Source organism: Balaenoptera borealis, assembly GCF_965194805.1.
Source record: "Balaenoptera borealis genome assembly, chromosome: 3".
Taxonomy (NCBI): domain Eukaryota; kingdom Metazoa; phylum Chordata; class Mammalia; order Artiodactyla; family Balaenopteridae; genus Balaenoptera; species Balaenoptera borealis.
Genome location: NC_138866.1, coordinates 25,483,550 through 25,502,359, shown reverse-complemented (window position 1 = coordinate 25,502,359; position 18,810 = coordinate 25,483,550). Strand labels below are relative to the sequence as shown.

The 18,810-nt window shown below is 45.6% G+C and overlaps 1 protein-coding gene across 7 annotated transcripts; it reads left to right on the top strand.

The window, feature by feature from the left end:
* The first annotated feature begins 1,560 nt into the window (after positions 1-1,560).
* CIPC (CLOCK interacting pacemaker) lies at positions 1,561-18,795 on the top strand. Of its 7 annotated transcripts, none has more exons than XM_082384733.1 (5): positions 1,587-1,711; positions 5,746-5,913; positions 7,071-7,258; positions 11,683-11,852; positions 15,227-18,795. In XM_082384733.1, exons 3-5 carry the CDS (start codon positions 7,123-7,125, stop codon positions 16,118-16,120), a joined length of 1,200 nt encoding a protein of 399 aa, XP_082240859.1. In that variant the 5' UTR covers positions 1,587-1,711; positions 5,746-5,913; positions 7,071-7,122; the 3' UTR covers positions 16,121-18,795. The 7 variants fall into 7 exon arrangements, with proteins under 7 accessions (XP_082240858.1, XP_082240859.1, XP_082240862.1 ...); XM_082384734.1 differs by lacking the exon at positions 1,587-1,711 and adding an exon at positions 2,588-2,793; XM_082384732.1 differs by lacking the exon at positions 5,746-5,913 and having other exon boundaries at positions 1,561-1,711.
* The last annotated feature ends 15 nt before the right edge of the window (positions 18,796-18,810 follow it).

The window sequence follows — 18,810 nt, the reverse complement described above, 5'->3', positions numbered from 1 at the left end:
CTCATACTATTTATTAGAACATGTCTTTTTCCCATATCGGATTCTAAGGTATTTGAGGGCAAAAACTGTTTTATTCTGCCTCAAAAAGATCCAGGGCTTAGCAGTTTTGTCATCATGGACATAAACTTCAGTGCCGTCATCTATAAAATGGAGACGTTAATAACAGCGACCTCATTAATTTGTACAGGCATCATAAGAGAACGCATGTAAAGCTGCCTGGCTCTTAATTACTAGATAATTGTTAACTATAGTTTTCACTCCCTCCATCCCCTAAACAAAAGCCTTACATGCTGCAGGCATTCAATTATTATTTGCTGGTAGAGCTTATGCTGATAAATACATTCATGCCGGGTAATGCATTAGCATTATCTGTGTCTGGAGGACTAATGTGATTACTTATGACCTAGCAGCACTTAGCAAGGCTTGGATTACCAACATAGGGAGAGTTTCCCCTGCCCCACCATCTAGATCCAATGTAATTCTCTGTGATGCTGGCAATGTGCGGTACCAATAAAGTAGCCATTAGCTACATATGGTTATTGAGGACTTGAAATGTGGACAGCGTGAATGAGAAACCCACTTTTCATCTTATTTAATTTTAATCAGTTTCAATACCTCCTAGTGACTAGTGGCTAACCTACTGTACACGTCAGCTCTAGAACTTGCCTCTACCGGTGAGCAATCTTTACATTCACCCGTGTCCTCTTTTCCACCTGTGAAGGAATTTTTCTAACCTAAGAAGTAACCTTCACTGATTCAACGCATCAGAACTTTAAATGCTCCCAACCCCTTTTTTTCTTTAGTGTGTTCGTTGTGACACTTCAAGAACTGGCGTGAGAAACAGGATCCATGTGAAACTCAACATCTCGGTCAGTCGCACAGGACAAAGTGAGTCATACATCAAATGACATGAAATCATCCCACAAGAAATGCTGATTGCGTCCCTGCCTCGTGAAGCACCGTCTGGAGGGATGGTAGGGGACGCAAACCAACCGCCCCGACAGGCGTGGCAACAAAGTGAGCAGCGCGCCGGGCGGTCCGGGCAAGCCTCCTTCGGGCCGAGACAAGGCGAGGCTGCCAGCCTCCCCTCCCACGCCGGCCGCCTCCGCACGGGCTCGCGTGCAAGTCAGCATGGCCTGTCCCGGTCCCCAACCCTAACGGCGTGCCGGTGTACAAACTGAGAGAGCTGTTTCCCCCGACCGACTTCCACCCACGCCCCCGGGACAATCACTCCTCCTGCCTTGTCCGCTAGAAGCCGGCCCACCCCGGCTTCTCCGGACCCCGCCTCTGAACCACGCCCCCTAGCAGCTCGTTGCTCAAGATCCCCGTACAAAATGGCGGCTGGGCCTGGAGAACCAACCATAGAGACGCCCACCTTCCGCGGAGAGCGCGCCGACCTCTTAAGGACGCCCGCGCCACCCTGAGAGGCGTGCCGACGTCGTCTTCCGGCGGAGACGAAACAGCGGGCGCCGCCAAGGGCCCTTCTAGGAGAACAGCGAGCAGTCTCAGTGGTGCCGGGTCATCCGAGCCGTGTCACGTGGCTGGCGAAAGCAGTCGCGGAGGCTGGGGGGAGGAGAAATGGGCGGGAGGACTGGGGGATAGCTTGAGACCCGACGACGACGGGGTTGTCATGGAGCCGCGGGGCCGGGCTCGCGCATGCGCCACTCTACTCGCGGGTCGTCCGGTCGCGGAGCGGCGACCCCGATCCTAGGTGAGAAAAGGAGGGCTGAGGGTGAAGGGGGAGGGTTTGGGCGAGGAGCGTGGGAAAAGGAAGTGGGAGTAGGGGAGAGAAGAAGGGAAGCAAGGTAGGCAAGAGGCAGAGCCGGGACTTTCGGGGGACAGAGGGCCAAATGATGGGAGCAGGGGGTGGTGCGTTCCTCCCCCGTTTAGTTGGTCGGTTTTGCTGCGAGGGTCAGGACTGCGTGGCAGAGGAGGTCGCGGGTGAGGAGGGGGCTGTGTGTGGGGAGCAATTGGGGTAAGACTGTTAGGGCGGGTGAGCCCTGGTCTAGCCCTGGGGGCAGCAGTCGGCTGGGCATCCCGGCGGGGGAGCGCCTGGAGGCCCGCCGTGCTGGGAGCAGAGGGGCAGGGAATGGGCAGGTGAGTGGGCGCGGGAGCTGGTAACCCTGTGAGGGTCCTGGGCCTCCCGTTTGGGGATGAGGGGTAGTGCTCTGCTCTGGGCCCGGGGCACAGGTGTGCTGTCTTTTTCAGAGACTTGCTGTCACCCACTTTGCTGGTTCTTTCCCCTGGGTGACCAGCTTGCCAGGCGTGGTGCCAGGGGGTGGGGAGGTGGGAGAGAAGGTGGGCATTGCCAAGTAAGGAGTTAGTGGTTAGTGTGGGCGGGTTCAGAGGAGCTCTGATCCAGGCCCAGGGCACAGGCCGCAGCCAGGTTCCCTGTTATTGCCCAAGTCCTGGCAGTAAGCGTTGCCTGGGCGTTTGCCCTGGGAGGCTGGTGGTATGCCAGTCGCAGCACAGTCCTAGGGTCTGCCCAGTTCTGCCCTGCTGAGCTGGCAGGCTGGTGGATGCCTGGAGGGCTCTCCTGCTGTCTGGCACAGATGTATCGTGGGCTGGTGCGAATGGGGGGTGGGTGGGCACTGTTAACTGTGAACCCTTCTCCAAGCAGGGGATTTGAGGAAGTTCTCTAATCTTATCTCCTCTTTGAAAGAGGAGAGTGGAGTTTGCCATACCAGGTTCCAAACAGAGGACATTGTATGTTCAGGATCTTTGACATGAATTTGCAGCCAAGCTGGAGCATGGAAATGGATGTGAAGGGGAAGATGAATATTAGAGATTTAGGTAGATGGGTTTTTTTTCCTCCTTTGTTAAAAAATCCACAGACATTCCCCCAGAATGGTATCTCCGAATATGCAGACCAAAAGAAAATGACTTCAGAGAAAACCTAGTAATGTATTTATAATTCCTAGTAATGTATTTATAATTCCAGCAATTACTCATGGCTTTCTGGGTGGTAAGGTCTTAATTTTCTATGGCCTTGTCACTTTACTGTATTTAAGCCTCTGCTTCGGCTTTCACCTCACACCTCTGTCCATGCATGCCTGTTAAACACATGACACATTTTTAAAAGAACTTGAGCTCTCAGGAAAGTTGCCAAGTATCTATAAAAGGAGAGATCTGTGAACAGCATTTCAGATCCTTCCCTTGTACACCTTGGGTCTCCTTTTTATCGTAGGCCTAAATCTCCATAGAGATTGTTTGTGGATTAGACCAACCTCTAATTTGGTTGCTGGATTTACCCCTGAGGTTTCAGCTTAGAATAAGGGGTGGATGAGATACCTGTTTCCTGCAGGAGACCAGACCTGGACCCGAGGTGACCATGGTGGTTGGAAATGCAGACTCTTGACCTTCAAGGTGTTCAGGTATTTTGGTGACAGCTCAGCTGCTAGGGCTGTCAGCAAGACTCAGCACGACAGAAGAGTTGTTGGAATTTATTATTCTGTGAGTACCTCACACATTAATTGTTGGGTGCTGAGGTTGCAAAGATGAAAAGACAACCCTTGAGGTTGAAGAGACGAACAGATAATTAGACTCTAATGTAAGAAGTGCATAAATAGAAGAACCAAGTGCTGTGGAGCACTTGTTAGAATTTTATCTTATACCTATTTACATAAACCTCTAGATTTATTGATTCACTTTCCATTGTGAGTTTTAGTGTGTATTGTTCTCTGTGGGAACCTTTTGGACAGTGTGTTACATGTGCACTTGTAAGAGGCCCATTTCGGGTCAGTCCAAGCTTAACTTGGAGTCCTAATGCAGAGTTAGGCTCGTGGGGATCTGAGATGTTTGTAAGGCAGTCGTAGTGGTTTCCAGTTTGTGCCAGGGAGCAGAGATGGCACAGTGGGTATGAGCTTGGTAACCCATTTTCAACCCCTGGTCAGCTTATGAGCATCCAACTTTATTGTAAAATAATAACTGAAGAGGCAAAAAAAAATCTTGAGGTTTTCAAACTTCGCTATTGGTGTGGCCCTGGGTTTGAGAGCACCAGTAGTAAATGCCATCACTCTGCCTCTCTCTTGTCGAGGGCCTCGTCTGGTGCTGTGTATGAATGGGTCTGTTGTTCACTGGCTAATTGACGTCCTCAGCGTCACTCCCAGGAGGGAAGTGCCTCTTTCAGGGAGAATAGGTCAAGTTGGCACGTAGCCCTTCATTCTCTTTCCCACTTGAACTTCCCTGGGACACTAAGACTATCTGCTGCTTGAAGAGAACTTTACTTAGGACAGAGGCTTCCACATCCAAAGCAGTCATTTTACTATTCTAAAGTAGATTATGTGCGTTATTTCCAGTTGCTACCAATTCCCCAGGATCTAAAATTTTAGCATCTGTTCTCCTTTTAACGTCAACGTTTCAGCATTTTGATTCCACGACCAATATTGTCCTATTGTCAGATGAGCCAGATAAATTCCTGTGTCTTTTCTGTAGCTACGTTGACTACACTTTAATAACAGTAGCAAGACCTTGTTCATTGTCTTGTCACAAGGCTTGTAGAAGTTGGAGTGCTTTATCTAAAATGCCTGTGAAATAATCCATTTCATAAGATAATGTGAAACTTTGTCAAGGTCTTAATTAGTTGCAACTAACATGAGCTATCTTCCTAATCTAAGTCAATAGTAGGGTCAGACTTGAATTAAGTCTAATTGCCCGTCCACCACCGATGTTTGCTTCCATTTTTGAAAAAGCCCTCTATTCACTTTCAGACAGTATTATTTCAGGAAAATGAAGCTATGTACATTTGTTGGGTTTCATACAAAAGGATCCTGATTTAATTAGAGATAGTTTTACATTTTATTCTGCTTTTTAAACTGGATTGTCCATGCTGTCAAACTTCATAGCCGTCCAGTAGAGAGACGTGCTTTCGCATAGTACCATGCAAGACGTGACAGTGCCATTGTTTATCTTTCACGCACGTAGTACTAAACGTGCTCTGTCAAAGAGTGCTTGGTTGACATGGGTTGAATGGGGAAGCCAGTCCCCTTAAATGAGTTAGATATGGTACACAATAATTTTTACTTGGAATTGAGTTTAAAATTCTGATCAGTGTGCATTCCCTTTAGTCCACTTCTACTGTATGCAAAAGTATGAGCAAGAGGGTTTCTCAGGGATGCCTGTAAACCTCCTTGTCTTCTGTTTAATTTTATATTGAATCCCTCCTCTGCTTCTGGAGTAGCTAATGTTCTTCACTAGATCCTGTATTAGCAGCAATGTTCACACTTGGCATTTTCAGGGTATTTCAGATACAGTGCTGTTTGGCAGGGGGCCATGTGTCTCTCTACTCAGAAGGACAAATGGATGGAGTCGAGAATGGATTGTGAATAAAAACGCCACTGGGTGTTGCTTAAACCTACTATCTTAGTCCATTTGGGCTGTCATAACAAAATACCGCAGACTGGGTAGCTTATAAACCACAGAAATTTATTTCTCACAGTTCTAGAGGTTGAAAGTCCAATCTCAGGGTACCAGCATGGTCCAGGGAAGGCCCTCTTTCAGGTCACAGACTTCTCACTGACTGTGGTGGAAGGCGCTAGGAACCTCTCTGGAGCCTCTTGTAAACCTCTAATCCCATGAGGCGAAGCCCTCATGACTTAAGCCCCACCTCCTAATACCATCATCTTTGGGGGTCAGGATTTCATATATGAATCTTGGGGGAACACAAACATTCAGACTATAGCACTTTGCAGTTCCATTATTATTATTGTTTTCCCTGTTGGTCCCCTGTTCTCTTTATCCCTGCAGTATCCTTACAGCTGGCATCCCTTGGCGATTCAGAGGGCCTTGTTAAAATATCTTGAAGGGCTCGTTGCTCCCATACTTTGCACTGTTAGCCTAGATCTGGATCTACTTTGGACTAGCTGTGTGTCACTGGATCAAATCTAGGCTTCTTTCCAGGAAGTGGGCGACCAGGTCAGTTTGATTCACTCTAAACCCCCATTCCTAGCACGATGCCTGGTTCATAGCAGGCACTTGATAAATATTTTTATTTATTTATTTATTTTAAATTATTTATTTATTTATTTTTGGCTGCGTTGGGTCTTCGTTGCTGCTTGCGGGCTTTCTCTAGTTGTGGCGAGCAGGGGCTACTCTTCGTCACAGTGCACGGGCTTCTCATTGTCGTGGCTTCTCTTGTTGCGGAGCACGGGCTCTAGGCGCACGGGCTCTAGGCGCATGGGCTTCAGTAGTTGTGGTGCATGGGCTCAGTAGTTGTGGCGCACGGGCTCAGTAGTTGTGGCTGACGGGCTCTAGAGTGCAGGCTCAGTAGTTGTGGTGCACGGGCTTAGTTGCTGTGCGTCATGTGGGATCTTCCTGGACCAGGGCTTGAACCCGTGTCCCCTGCATTGGCAGGCGGATTCTTAACCACTGCACCACCAAGGAAGTCCAGTAAATATTTTTAAATGACTGAATGTAACTTATCTGAGCCTCAACTTCCTCCTCTGAAAAATGGGATAGCAACTGAGGAGGACATTGTGAGGCTCAAGGAAAGAACCTTAACAGCAATAATGTTATGGGCATTTGTGGAATCAAAGCACTATTATATATGGTCTTATGTGTGCATAGAAGTGCTTTTTAAGCCAAAATGTAGCATGCATATATAAGGAGTTGTTTTTACTCTGTTCACTACCTCATCCAAAGAAGTGGAAAGTTAATTTGAGAAACTACACTCTGGGAGGTGGCAGAAAGTCCGGGGCCTGCAGTTGTATCCTGGGAAGCAAGCCTGGTCCGAGGTGGGCATCCCCTCTGCTTTCCTCCCTCAGGGAGCATTCCAGAAAGCCTAATCAAATGTGTCTTTGTTAGCAGTTTACAAAGCTTCCACTGAGAAAGTGGTTTGTGTGCTTTGCATTTGTAATGGAATTAGAGGGCAGTGAGAGGACAGTGAACCTCCTTTTGGGTGGAAACCATTCTACTGTTGAGTAAACTTGTAGCCTTTGTCAGCTGAGACCGCTGAGAAAGTGCACACACAGCAAGTGGGCGCACCGGTGTTCTTTGCCCTTAGTTTACTCACCATTTGCCTCACCTGTCTCAGCCCTTCAGGCAATGACTTCTTATGTGATTGTTTTTCACAGGGCAGTCCAGATGAAAAGAGTACTGATGAATGCACTTCCAGCCCAGTAAAACATGGAGAGGAAGAACCCATCCAGAGAGGGCTCTAGAAGGCTCTCAGCCAAACTAAGCAAAGGCCCAGAGATGAAAAAAGTGTCTCGTCAACTCGGCATGGCAGCTGCTGAATCAGATAAGGACTCTGGATTTTCAGGTTAAAAATACCTTATCATTTCTACATTGTAATGAATGATTTGCCTGAAAAACGTCCTCCGTAAAAACTCATTTGTGTGATAAGGATGGGAAGATTTCACCCACAGGAGAAATAGTTTTCTGATCTCTTCAAATGGTAATTCTGTGGCCATATGGCGGGGTACTCATCCCAGTCATGGTGGGGTTAGTTCTGAAGGAATGATTTGACATCTTTTTTCCACTTAGACTCTCAACTTTAAATCTTATATTTCCAACTGTGGCAAGTGGTTACTGGAAAAATATATTTAAATACTCATAATTCTATTGTCTTACCTCCTTTTTCATAGGAATAGTTACATTGTAGGGAAGAAAACCTGCACGTTGTCACCACATATAACAAATTAAACAAAAGTAGTATATAATTTGTTAAGATAACTTTTTTGCTGAGAAAGTATTTGCTGTGTTTAAAAACATTTCCCCCCATAACCCATCCCTGCCAGTATTTGTGCCTTTTGTATTTGGACTATGAGCCTCCTGGCCCAATTCCAAACTTGAGTATCTGTTAGAGACGAGAAAGCAAGACAGTTTTCCTTATTGGTTTGTCTTATACTTCATCTGAAAGGACTAGTTGCCTACCCAGTAAATCTTTTAATTTTGTGCCAAGGCTTTTTTATTTCCAGGTCTGAGAGTAGTGGCTTAAATATGGCTCTAGTGTCAACATTTTGGCCCAGGGGATGCAGAGGGGTGATGCCGGGGGATTCTGGCTGGGTTAGCACCCTGAGAGTGGAGCCCTCTCCTGGAGAAAGGTTTATATTATCCAGCCCACAGAGACTTACCAGTCCACCGTGTTGATTTATTAATTTATAGTGAGAAATGCAGCTGTTAGGAAGACTAGAACTCTATCATCCTTAGATTGGTGTATTTTCTCCCTGTAGGTATGCTGCACGGGAAGCCAAATTATAAATAGACTGTTGCTCAGAGGAACAGAGCACCGTCCTAGGGATTCGAATAAGGACAGTTCAGGGAAGGGAGGGTAGGTTTATAGCCCTTTGGGTTTTTCTTCTCAATCTTTTTTTTTTTTTTTTTTAATTTATTTATGGCTGTGTTGGGTCTTCGTTTCTGTGCGAGGGCTTTCTCTAGTTGTGGCAAGCGGGGGCCACTCTTCATCGCGGTGCGCGGGCCTCTCACTATCGCGGCCTCTCTTGTTGCGGAGAGCACAGGCTCCAGACGCGCAGGCTCAGTAATTGTGGCTCACGGGCCCAGTTGCTCCGCGGCATGTGGGATCTTCCCGGACCAGGGCTCGAACCCGTGTCCCCTGCATTGGGAGGCAGACTCTCAACCACTGCGCCACCAGGGAAGCCCCCTCTTCTCAATCTTCTAGCATTGTTTCCCAAGCTTGCCTCATCATAAGGCTCATCTGAGGCATTTGTTAAAAATACTGATCACCAGACCCCTCTTCTGGAGACTGTGATATTGAGGGTCTGGGGGAGGACCTGGAATGTGAGTTTTATATTTTTACAAGTGTCTCTGGTGATTCCTGTGATCAGACAGGTTTGGGAAACTTTGCAGGCTTAGTGTCTTTTTTCTTCTTTCTTTTAATATCGTGTTTGGTTTTTGTCTGTTTTTCATATCATGAAGGTAATACATGCTCATGGTAGAAGCTTAGAAATTTAGGTACATGCAAAGAAGGAAACAAACATTAACCATAATCTCACCCCCTGTTATTCTCAATACTGTGGCCATTTTGGTACTTCTTCCAATAACTTCAGTTCTGTCAGGCCAGCTGTTCTGTAGCATGTCCCAAAGTCTGGATAGTTTTTCTGAAAGTTTCCTATTCTCTATGCAGAAGTGCCTTAAGAAGTATTGTGCTGTTCAGACATAAGGCAGTATCAAAATTCATACTCAAATTCACTATGCTCCAGAAAGTGGCCCGTGAATACCTTCAGCCACATCTGGGCCAGGTGCCAGTGGTTTCGTCACTGCCTGAGTTATCGTTCCAGTTACCTTGGGATGTGATGTAATTTGCAATTATTAATTAGCTGCAGTCCATACTGAGATTTTTCCCATTGTCCCAATAGTGGCCTTTATAATTGTTAGTCTTTTTGTATATTTGTTTGTTTGGGGTCCAGAACCCAGTTGAAGGCTGTGCATTTCATTTAATTGTCCTTGTCTTTTTTTTTTTTTAATTTTAAAATTTATTTATTTATTTAATTTTTGGCTGCGTTGGGTCTTTGCTGCGCTGGCTTTCTTTAGTTGCGACGAGCTGGGGCTACTCTTCGCTGTGGTGCGTGGGCTTCTCACTGCGGTGGCTTCTCTTGTTGCGGAGCACAGGCTCTAGGCGCATGGGCTTCAGTAGTTGTGGCACGTGGGCTCAGTAGTTGTGGCTCGCGGGCTCTAGAGCACAGGCTCAGTAGTTGTGGCGCACAGGCTTAGTTGCTCCGCGGCATGTGGGATCTTCCCGGACCAGGGCTGGAACCAGTGTCCCCTGCCTTGGCAGGTGGATTTTTAACCACTGTGCCACCAGGGAAGCCCTGTCCCTGTCTTTTAAATCTTATTTAGTCTAGACCAGCTCCCTCGTCTTCCCGTTCTTTTTTTTTGGGACATTGTCGTCTTTAAAGGAGTTAGGCCTGTTGTTTTGTAGAATGTTTCACACTGGATTTCTCTGGTAGCTTCCCCATTATCAGAAATAGGCTAAACATTTTTTTAATAGAAAACTAAATTTTTGATGTTATATCCTTCTCATTGCAACCCATAAGGTGACTCCTAAGTGTGTCTTATTCTTGGTGACACTCTGATTAAAGGAGTAGGTGTATACCAGATTTCTTTATTGCAAAAATACTCTTTTCTCTTTGGAATTAATGAGCAGTTTATGGGATGATACTTTGAGATTGTGTGACTATCCTGTTCCCCAACAAACTCTTGACTAGTGATTTTAGCATCCATTGATGATCCTTGCCTGAACCAATTACAACATTTGTGGTTTGAAAATGGTGATCTAATTCTATCATTCCTTGTACATTTTATTAGCTGACAGCCCTCTCTAAAGAAGTACTTCTCTCCTCTGCCCCCTTTTTTGAGCATCATTGTGGATTCATGGAATTTTTTTGTGATTTTGTTTGTCAATCCATTATCATTATTCTTTTTGATACTCAAATTGTCCCACATTTGGTCAGTGGGAGTCCCTTCTAGGTGGCGCCTGTGTCTTTGACATGTCCCCATTTGTGTTGGAGCACTTCCTTGCTTTCTGGGACAGTAAGATGTCCAGGCTCATCTTGCACCTTCCCTGCCAAAGATATCAGCCATTTCTCCAAGGAGCCCTGGTTTCCTTTTTGTGCAGAATGGCATTTAGAAACCAAGATACATGTACAAGGTACGCACTTTTCTTCTGAAGTCCTTTGTTTCTGGCCTAATAGTTCTTAACTAGAGGTGCACATTTGGATTACTTGTAGTGCTTTGTGAAAATAACACGTGCTTGGACACCAGATAAATCAATTCAGTAGAGTGAGGGGAAGACCCCAACACCAGTAATTTCTAAAAAGCATCTTTGGAGAATCTGATTAAATGCAAGTGTTGACAGTTGCTCTCTTCTAAATTATAGTCACATTCCAGTCCTGCCTCATCCAGACGACTCTGAGATTCTTGATGAGCATTTAGGGTATTCCCAGACTCCTCACTGGCAGGGTTACTGCAGTCTCTTGGTTTACTCCAGCAGGGAGCTAATTAAGCCCTTTCTGTATGGATTTCACGTAGAGCAGCCTTCTTTTCTTTGTGGCAGAGAGTATCTTTCCATCACCCATTGTGCAGAACCCCCAGTGGGCACACTCAGCATGCATTTAGGACACTAACAAAGGAGGTGCTTAACTGGGTGGAGGAGGAAAACAAAGAAAGACACATTGTAAACCTCATCTTGGTGAACTTATCCAGAATTTTACAATTAGAAAACTTAGGAGGAAGCTATTTTAATTTCAGCGTGGAGGTAAGTCTTGAGGTTTTATAGGTTGGTTTTGTTTTTGTTATTATTGTTACATCATGTAGTGCCCAGAGCCTCTAAAGGTCTTATTAATCTTGCCCCAAGTCACACGCACACTCCTCTTCCCTTTCAACAACAGATTCTTAAGAGTGATGAGCTAACTATGAAGGCTTTACCCACTTCTCCTGTAGACTGGTGATGGTTACTTTCTCATGAACCCAAATGGATGCAGGCTTTTGTCTGTAATAGAGTTAGAAGGGAAGTCAGCTGTCCTAGGGCAGTGATTCTCAATCTTTTGGGGTGGGAGGGATAATTATGGCTCCCATTGAGAATCCAGTGAAAGTTAAAGACCTACTCCTCAGAAAAATTCACAAAAACACGTATCGCAAATGTTCCATTCCGTTTCAAGGGGTCCATGGCTCCCCAGGAGGACTGGTTAAGAGCCTGAGTGAACTGACCATTTTTCTGCCCACCAGATGGGAGCTCTGAATGCCTGAGCTCGGCAGAGCAGATGGAGTCTGAGGACATGCTGAGCGCCTTAGGCTGGAGCCGAGAAGACAGGCCAAGGCCGAGCGCCAAGCCTGCGAGCGGTGCCTTCCCAACACTGGCCCCCATGGTTGTCATGAAGAACGTGCTGGTCAAACAGGTGAGGAGGACTGAGCTCTCGTAACTTCTTTGCACACTAGAGTTTCTGAGCTTCCTGTGCACAGAGCTTCTCCCTCTCTGCCAAGGAGAGATGTGAGAAGCAGACCACCGGCACCACACCAACACGTGCTTCTGTGCTGGGAAGAGGTTGTGTCCTTTCAACTACTGACGGTGTTTGAAAAAGGAATACAAGAGTCATCACATGTGTTCTCATTTTCCAGACAGTAAGACTATTTTATTTCTGTATCCCTAGTTTGTCCAAAGTGATCTGGAATACTTTAGTCATGTTTAAAGGAACCAAGCAGAAATGTCCTAACTTCTATAGTGCATTCTAAGATATGACAGAATTTAAGGTAGAAACAAGAGGATCTCTTTTTAATTTGACTGGGTCTTTTAGAAATATTTTTTTGAGAAGTAGAGGCAATTTCCCTGTTTCTCGTGTTACATTCTGAGCACTTTCTTAGTAATCAGCCTAAGCTATGTCATTAGTGAGAAAGGAGCTCTTTGGGTTAGGTATGGCTATACCAGCAGACTCCACACAGCATTGTTGAGGAATTGAAAAATAACCCTGTTTCAGGCTTTCTTGTATAACTATGCAAATTATGTGATTATTGTCTAGATACGAAAGAAAAGAAGATGTAGATAAAAATCTAAGCTAAGCCCCAGTGTTTGAAACAAACAACTCAATCACATGAACTTAAAGAACATGTAACCTTACCCTACTTTGCTCTAAAGTAGATCAGTCCTTGCGTGGGCCCGTTGATGAGGTTACTCAAAGCTAGTGAAGTTTGAAATCTGGCTGCTGTATGTTGTTGACCTTCCCCCCTTAGGTAGAAGAACGTGGCTGTAGCCTGACAGGAGACCTTAATGTCTTAACTATTACCTAGTTATTGCTGAACAACACAAACTGATTTTCAACAAGGCAACCTGGTGAGTTGGGAAAAAGAATTTGCAGATATTTGCTTGGCAGATCACATCTCAGCTGGAAGCACAGCTCTCCTCACTGAAGTGAGGCGAGAGAATAAAGACATGAAATGGAGCCCAAATGAGATTGTCCAGGCCCCACCAGTGCTTCTCAGGGCTTCCTGTCTCCTGCTCTTTCCTCCCTGCCTTCCTCTCTGGCCTCCTGGTCACTCTTTCTTAGGCATCTTCGTTGATTGTTGTGGGCGAGGCTGGCAGCTCCAGAGGGCTGAGAACAGCCCGCAGTTGCAGGGTGAGTAGGTGGGCCCAGCAGAGCCATCTTCTTCAGGACAAAGGCCCACTGGGAAGGCTGCTGGGCTTGATCAGGAGACAGGAGGCTTGGGGGCAGACTGACCTGATGGAGGAGTCTAGGAGTTTTGTTTTCTCACATATGCTAGAATCCAGCACATTCCAAATTTAAAAGCATTATACACTTTTTAAAATCTCTGCTTATTGCATAATGTCTTAGTTATTGCTGCTTGGTTTTAGGATTTTTCTTTTGAGGCTCTGATTCCAATTCTGTCACCAGACTGCGTGATCTTACACACAATTACTTACTTAATCACTGTGAACTTCATTTTCCTCATCTTTAACATGAGGCTAGGATTGATTCTAGAGATCCTATCCAAGACCCTATGATTCTGAGATCCTATCCAAGTCTAAAATCTTGTCTGGTATTCCCTCAGGTGATTTCAATAAGAATGGTACCTTGTAAAATCTAAATTAGAACAAATAAGCTAAGTATCTAAGTGGGCATAACAATAGCATTAGGAAGAATAATCCAGCGAAATCACCTTGGGAAAGCAACGAGTTAGGTATTTTCTGGATCCATTTGCCTTGTAGGTCAACCCTTATGGCATGAGTGAGCAGGGGGACAGCCTGAAGTTCTGCTCTTGACTGATCTGGACTACTAGGCTGATCTCTTCTTTGAAAGACCCCTGATTTTTGTATCTCCTCTGACGGGGGAGTGTGGTTGCTAGGCCCAGCATTGCTTGCTTATGGACATCCCAGAGTATATTTGAACACCAAGAGGGCTCCAGAATGGACTCTCCAGGTCATCCCAGCCTTTGCACAGGAGATGAACTGTAGTTGAACTTGGCCAAGAGTTCCTAAGCAGGTATCCAAGAAGCTGAAATGTATGCAAATCAGGTGCCGGTGTGGGAGCAGAGTCCATCGCTTTCCTCAGATAAATCACATGACTGCACTCAGGGTAAGAGCCTCTGTCAGGCTCTCTCTCTGCCTAGCCTCATCTACACTCATATCTTTGGGCCCGGGTTGGAATTGGACTGGCTTTTAAATATTAGAGACAAGTTCATGGAAAGTCCTTGTAATAAAGAGTCTGAGTCCATCTTTTAAATGAATAAATACATGAGAAAAGTAGCCATGCCCTTCTTTATTAGATTACTATCTGAATCAGTACTTTAATTAAAAAGTAAAATGTATAATTGAGGAGTAATAGAACAAAAGCAATGTAGCAGAACGGTTTGGATGGGTTTTAGAGTCAGAGGATGGAATCCTATCTTCACCACTTAGTAGCTTGGGGACTGAAAGCAAGTTATTTCAACTTCCTAAGCCTCAGCTTCCTGTTTGTGAAAGGAAATGATAACTACCTCATGGGATCATTATGGCGATTCAGTGAGACAACGCATGTGACACGTCACACACAGTGCTAGCCTGTGGTAAGCACCCGTACACGGTGGTTGTTCCTGCCTTGCAGAGCTTTGTGGTAGTCGGGCGTCATTGCCTTAAATACGGGGGCCCATGGACTCCTGACAATATGTAACTTTTTAATCAAAAGTTGTTTTCAGGTAAAAGAGGTTCCAGATGTAACTAAATGAAGGTAGACTGGTGTGAAGTCACTTTTATAGTATTGAGATTAGCACACTTTAACTTATGCCGGCAAATTGTACTATCCATTGTTTTTTTAAAAAAAAAAATTTTTTTTTTTAATTAAAAAGATTTTTTTTTAATTTTAATTAATTTATTTAAAAAAATTTTTTTGTCACATTGCACGATATGTGGGATCTTAGTTCCCCCTCCAGGGATCGAACCCGCGCCCCCTGCAGTGGAAGCGTGGAGTCTTAACCACTGGACCACCAGGGAAGTCCCCTGTCCATACTTTTATTGCCTTCCTTGTGACCTTAACTATGTCACTACTTCACCTTCCTACAGTTTCTTTTTCTCGAGTGATAGCACTTGAATAAAGATAGCTATTTCCTCCAGTTTTCCCTTAAGCAAAAAAATATATGATGTCAGACCCAAATGTATTTTTAAGCCACATCTCCAGTCATGTTAAGAAGGGCTACCCCGTGTGTGAGGGAAGCTCGGTACTTACATCTGAGCGTTTGCTTTGCCTCTTGGACAGCTGCAGGTGACACGTCGTGTGCTGCTCTTTTCCTTTGCTTTTTCCTTCAGGGCGGCAGCTCGCCGCAGCTCCAGTCCTGGTCTGTGCAGCCCTCCTTTGAAGTGATCTCAGCACAGCCCCAGCTCTTATTCCTTCATCCACCCGTACCGTCTCCTGTCAGCCCGTGTCACCCTGCTGAGAAAAAGTCGGACTCCAGGAACTACTTGCCCATTCTCAACTCTTACACCAAAATAGCCCCACACCCAGGCAAAAGGGGCCTTTCCCTCAGCCCAGAAGAAAGAGGAGAAGGTGGAATGCAGAAGAAGATCTGTACCGAGAGACTTGGGCCAAGCCTGTCTTCTAGTGAGCCGACCAAGACTGGTGCCGGCCCATCCGGGCCCCCGACTCCAGCGCCCCCCAGCACCAAGCTTGCCGAGGACTCAGCTCTTCAGGGTGTGCCCTGCCTGGTGGCAGGTGGAAGTCCACAGACGCTTCAGCCAGTGTCCAGCAGCCATGTGGCTAAAGCTCCCAGCCTGACCTTTGCTTCCCCCGCCAGCCCTGTCTGTGCGTCAGACAGTACCCTGCATGGGATGGAGAGCAACTCCCCGCTGTCCCCGCTGTCAGCTAGTTACAGCTCCCCTCTGTGGGCTGCAGAGCACCTCTGCCGCAGTCCAGATAGCTTTTCAGAGCAGCGGCAGAGCAAGCACAGGCGCTTTCAGAATACCCTAGTAGTCCTACACAAATCTGGTTTGCTGGAGATCACTTTGAAAACCAAGGAGTTGATTCGTCAGAACCAGGCAACTCAGGTGGAACTAGACCAGCTAAAGGAGCAGACCCGGCTATTTATCGAGGCCGCCAAGAGCAGGGCTCCTCAGGCTTGGGCCAAGCTGCAGGCGTCTTTGACATCAGGGTCAGGTCATACTGGCAGTGACCTAGAAGCATTCTCCGATCAGCCAGACATATAACATAGAAGGCATATTTTCCTGTTACTTGAGTGGTTCTTTTTAACTCTTTTACCGTTATCTACTCCTGTTTCCCAAAGCTTATGTAAGAGCTTTCCTTTTAAACTTAAACTGTTCAGCGGTTCACTTACGAAGCCACGTGCCAATACCTGGCTGCTGTCTTAACCTGTGGTCTGTGCACAGTTTACCTTTGTCTCCGTTCCACTGAGGACCTCAGATTTGGGTGTCCACGAGTCCCTCTTCCTTAGCCTGCAGGCACTTCGATGGATCACGGGGCAAAGCGGGAAAGATGCTTGTGGGGGGCCCTTCTAGCTGTCACTTCCCACCATCCCACTCACCGCAGTCAGGGATGCAGTGACGCAGACAAGCATACAGAGTGACACCTGCCAAGCCAGGGAGTCGGTGACATAAGGAGCCCTTCGTGGATCTTCCCTTGAAGGTCTCAGTCACAGAGGAAAATACAAGAGGAGGGTGTTTGCATTCCACGAGGCATTGTGCCATTTGGGGGAAACCTAAAATGCTTTCAGATGCTTTGGGCACACATTGGTCCTCGGATGCAAGCACTTAATCACTTAAAGCTTTGTTTCTTTAAACTCGAAAGTCAAGGGGAAAGGGTAGTACCATTAACGCGTACACTTTAATCATAAGCCAGATTTCTGTTAAACTGGTAGGTGAAATATTTCAGATTTGTAAAGTATGGAATGGATTTAGGACCATCTGGAGCTACAGTTGATGAACTGCTTTTTTGACTCAGAGTCTAAAGAAAGGAGAAATGGCTAGCATCTCTTGGTTGAGAGCTGGAAGATTCTGATAATTTATGCTTTTTACTCTCTCTTCTTTTGAAACAATGCAAAAGAAGATTTTCTTATATGTGAAAATCCTAAAAGAGACCTTCATGGTTCCCGATTGTGTAATGCAAGTCAGCCCTCTGCTACCATCTTTTTTCCCCCCTTTTTTTTTACAAAAGAGGAAAGAAATGATTATTAAGCTTGATAAACTTTGAATTAAAATCATCATAAGGTTAAGTCCACAAAAAATTGGGAAACGTTCTTATCCATTTTCTTTCCACATCCAGAGTTTTCATTTGTCTCATGTCACAGTGATGTGGAGCAGAGTCTTCTGTGTTTCTTTTGTGCATTGGATTTGGCTGCAAAGCCAAAGGTGTAGTGGGTTATGTGAAGTCCATCTAGAAATGGAGAGTGTTATGAGAACTTGCAGATGACGCACACTCTTTCAGCCTCACTGTAAACTAGATTTCTAAGTAGTAAAGTTGCCAGCTTTTTATCCTCCCATTTAAAAATTTCATCCTCTTGAAAATCTTTGTACCAGTTACTTTAGTAAGAAATTCTGTATGACCAACTTCATCTTTTCTGCAAGGAAAATGTTCTTGAAGTTCTACCAAGGCCAGAAGCTAATGCTCATGTTTGCTAGGTAGTTGTAACTTTTAACATAGTTTTAAAATTACAAGGCTTCGGATTGCCTGCATTTTGTTCTCAAACGTGTACAATTCAGATATGACCGATTTAGAAGTAAACAACTCAGTAAAATCTTTAGACTCTCCTGGTAAATGCAGAATTATTAGCTGCCATTTGCTTTCTGAAAGATTTCAAACATCAGAGCAAATGTGTCTTTAAGCAGCCTCTGCTCCTTTTAATGTTTTTCTCTTGGCCCACACCCTTTGCCTCTCCTGAGTCTGTGCGGTGCTGCCGGAGCTCTGTTCTGCATGCCATGCTAGGAAGCTTCCTTTTTGGCAGCATATGTTTGGCAGCAAAGCTCTAGAAACAGGTGCCTTCAGAACAGCCTGGGCACCAGTCATGAGTCTTACTGAGTCAAAAATCTGAACACACTTGCTGAGAACCAAATTTATTCCTTCAGAAAAACCCTCTGTGGAGCCGTATGCGTCTTGGACTCTTCTTCCTAGATTAAGGTTTGCATTCCCTCCTGTCAGGTAAAAGACGATGAAAGCCGTCATTGATCCTCACTGCTGAGTGACAGGGAGAAGCAGCACCCCACCCCCCCCGGCCCCCGCCCCCGGCTCTTCTCTGATGCTGTAACTCAGTGTGGAAGTCTCTCTGGGCTCTTAGCCTGGGTGCTCTTTACCTAGTGCAGCAGTAAGCAGATGAAGCCACTTAGAGAAGCTGGTCGTGGAAGGAGAGACCCACTGAGGCTAGCAGACATGTGGAGCCAGAAGCCAGATCGGCAAAGGGAGGAACCTCGGAGTTGAAGGATCTCCGTTGGTTTCACAAGGCTGTAAGTAGTAATGGTTTTAGTGATGCGTGATTTGATCCGGTATGAAGTTCTGTGGCAAAGCTGCTGTTTTCTAAAAGCCATTCTTAGCTCAAACCAACCCTTAAGAGAAGTTTTGGCAGATTGTGTTGGCGGTATTGAAACATCTAGAAAAAGCTGCTGATTGAATTGGTTATGGGAATGGAGTTTGGTGACATTTGTAATTTATTACACTCATTGCTTTTTATCGATTGTGGTATTGTCTGACTTTACTATGATTCCTTCAGCAGAAAAGTAACTCTCGTGCATATATTGAAGTGTTTTTCCAGCTATGAATTCTTTAGGGTAGAGATTTATTTACCAAATGTGAATTCTTTTGAGGAAGTATGAAGTTTTGTAGAAATTGACTGTGAAATGTCAGAGGAAAATAAAAGTCACTTACTTGAAAACTATTTGGCCTTTGGGCT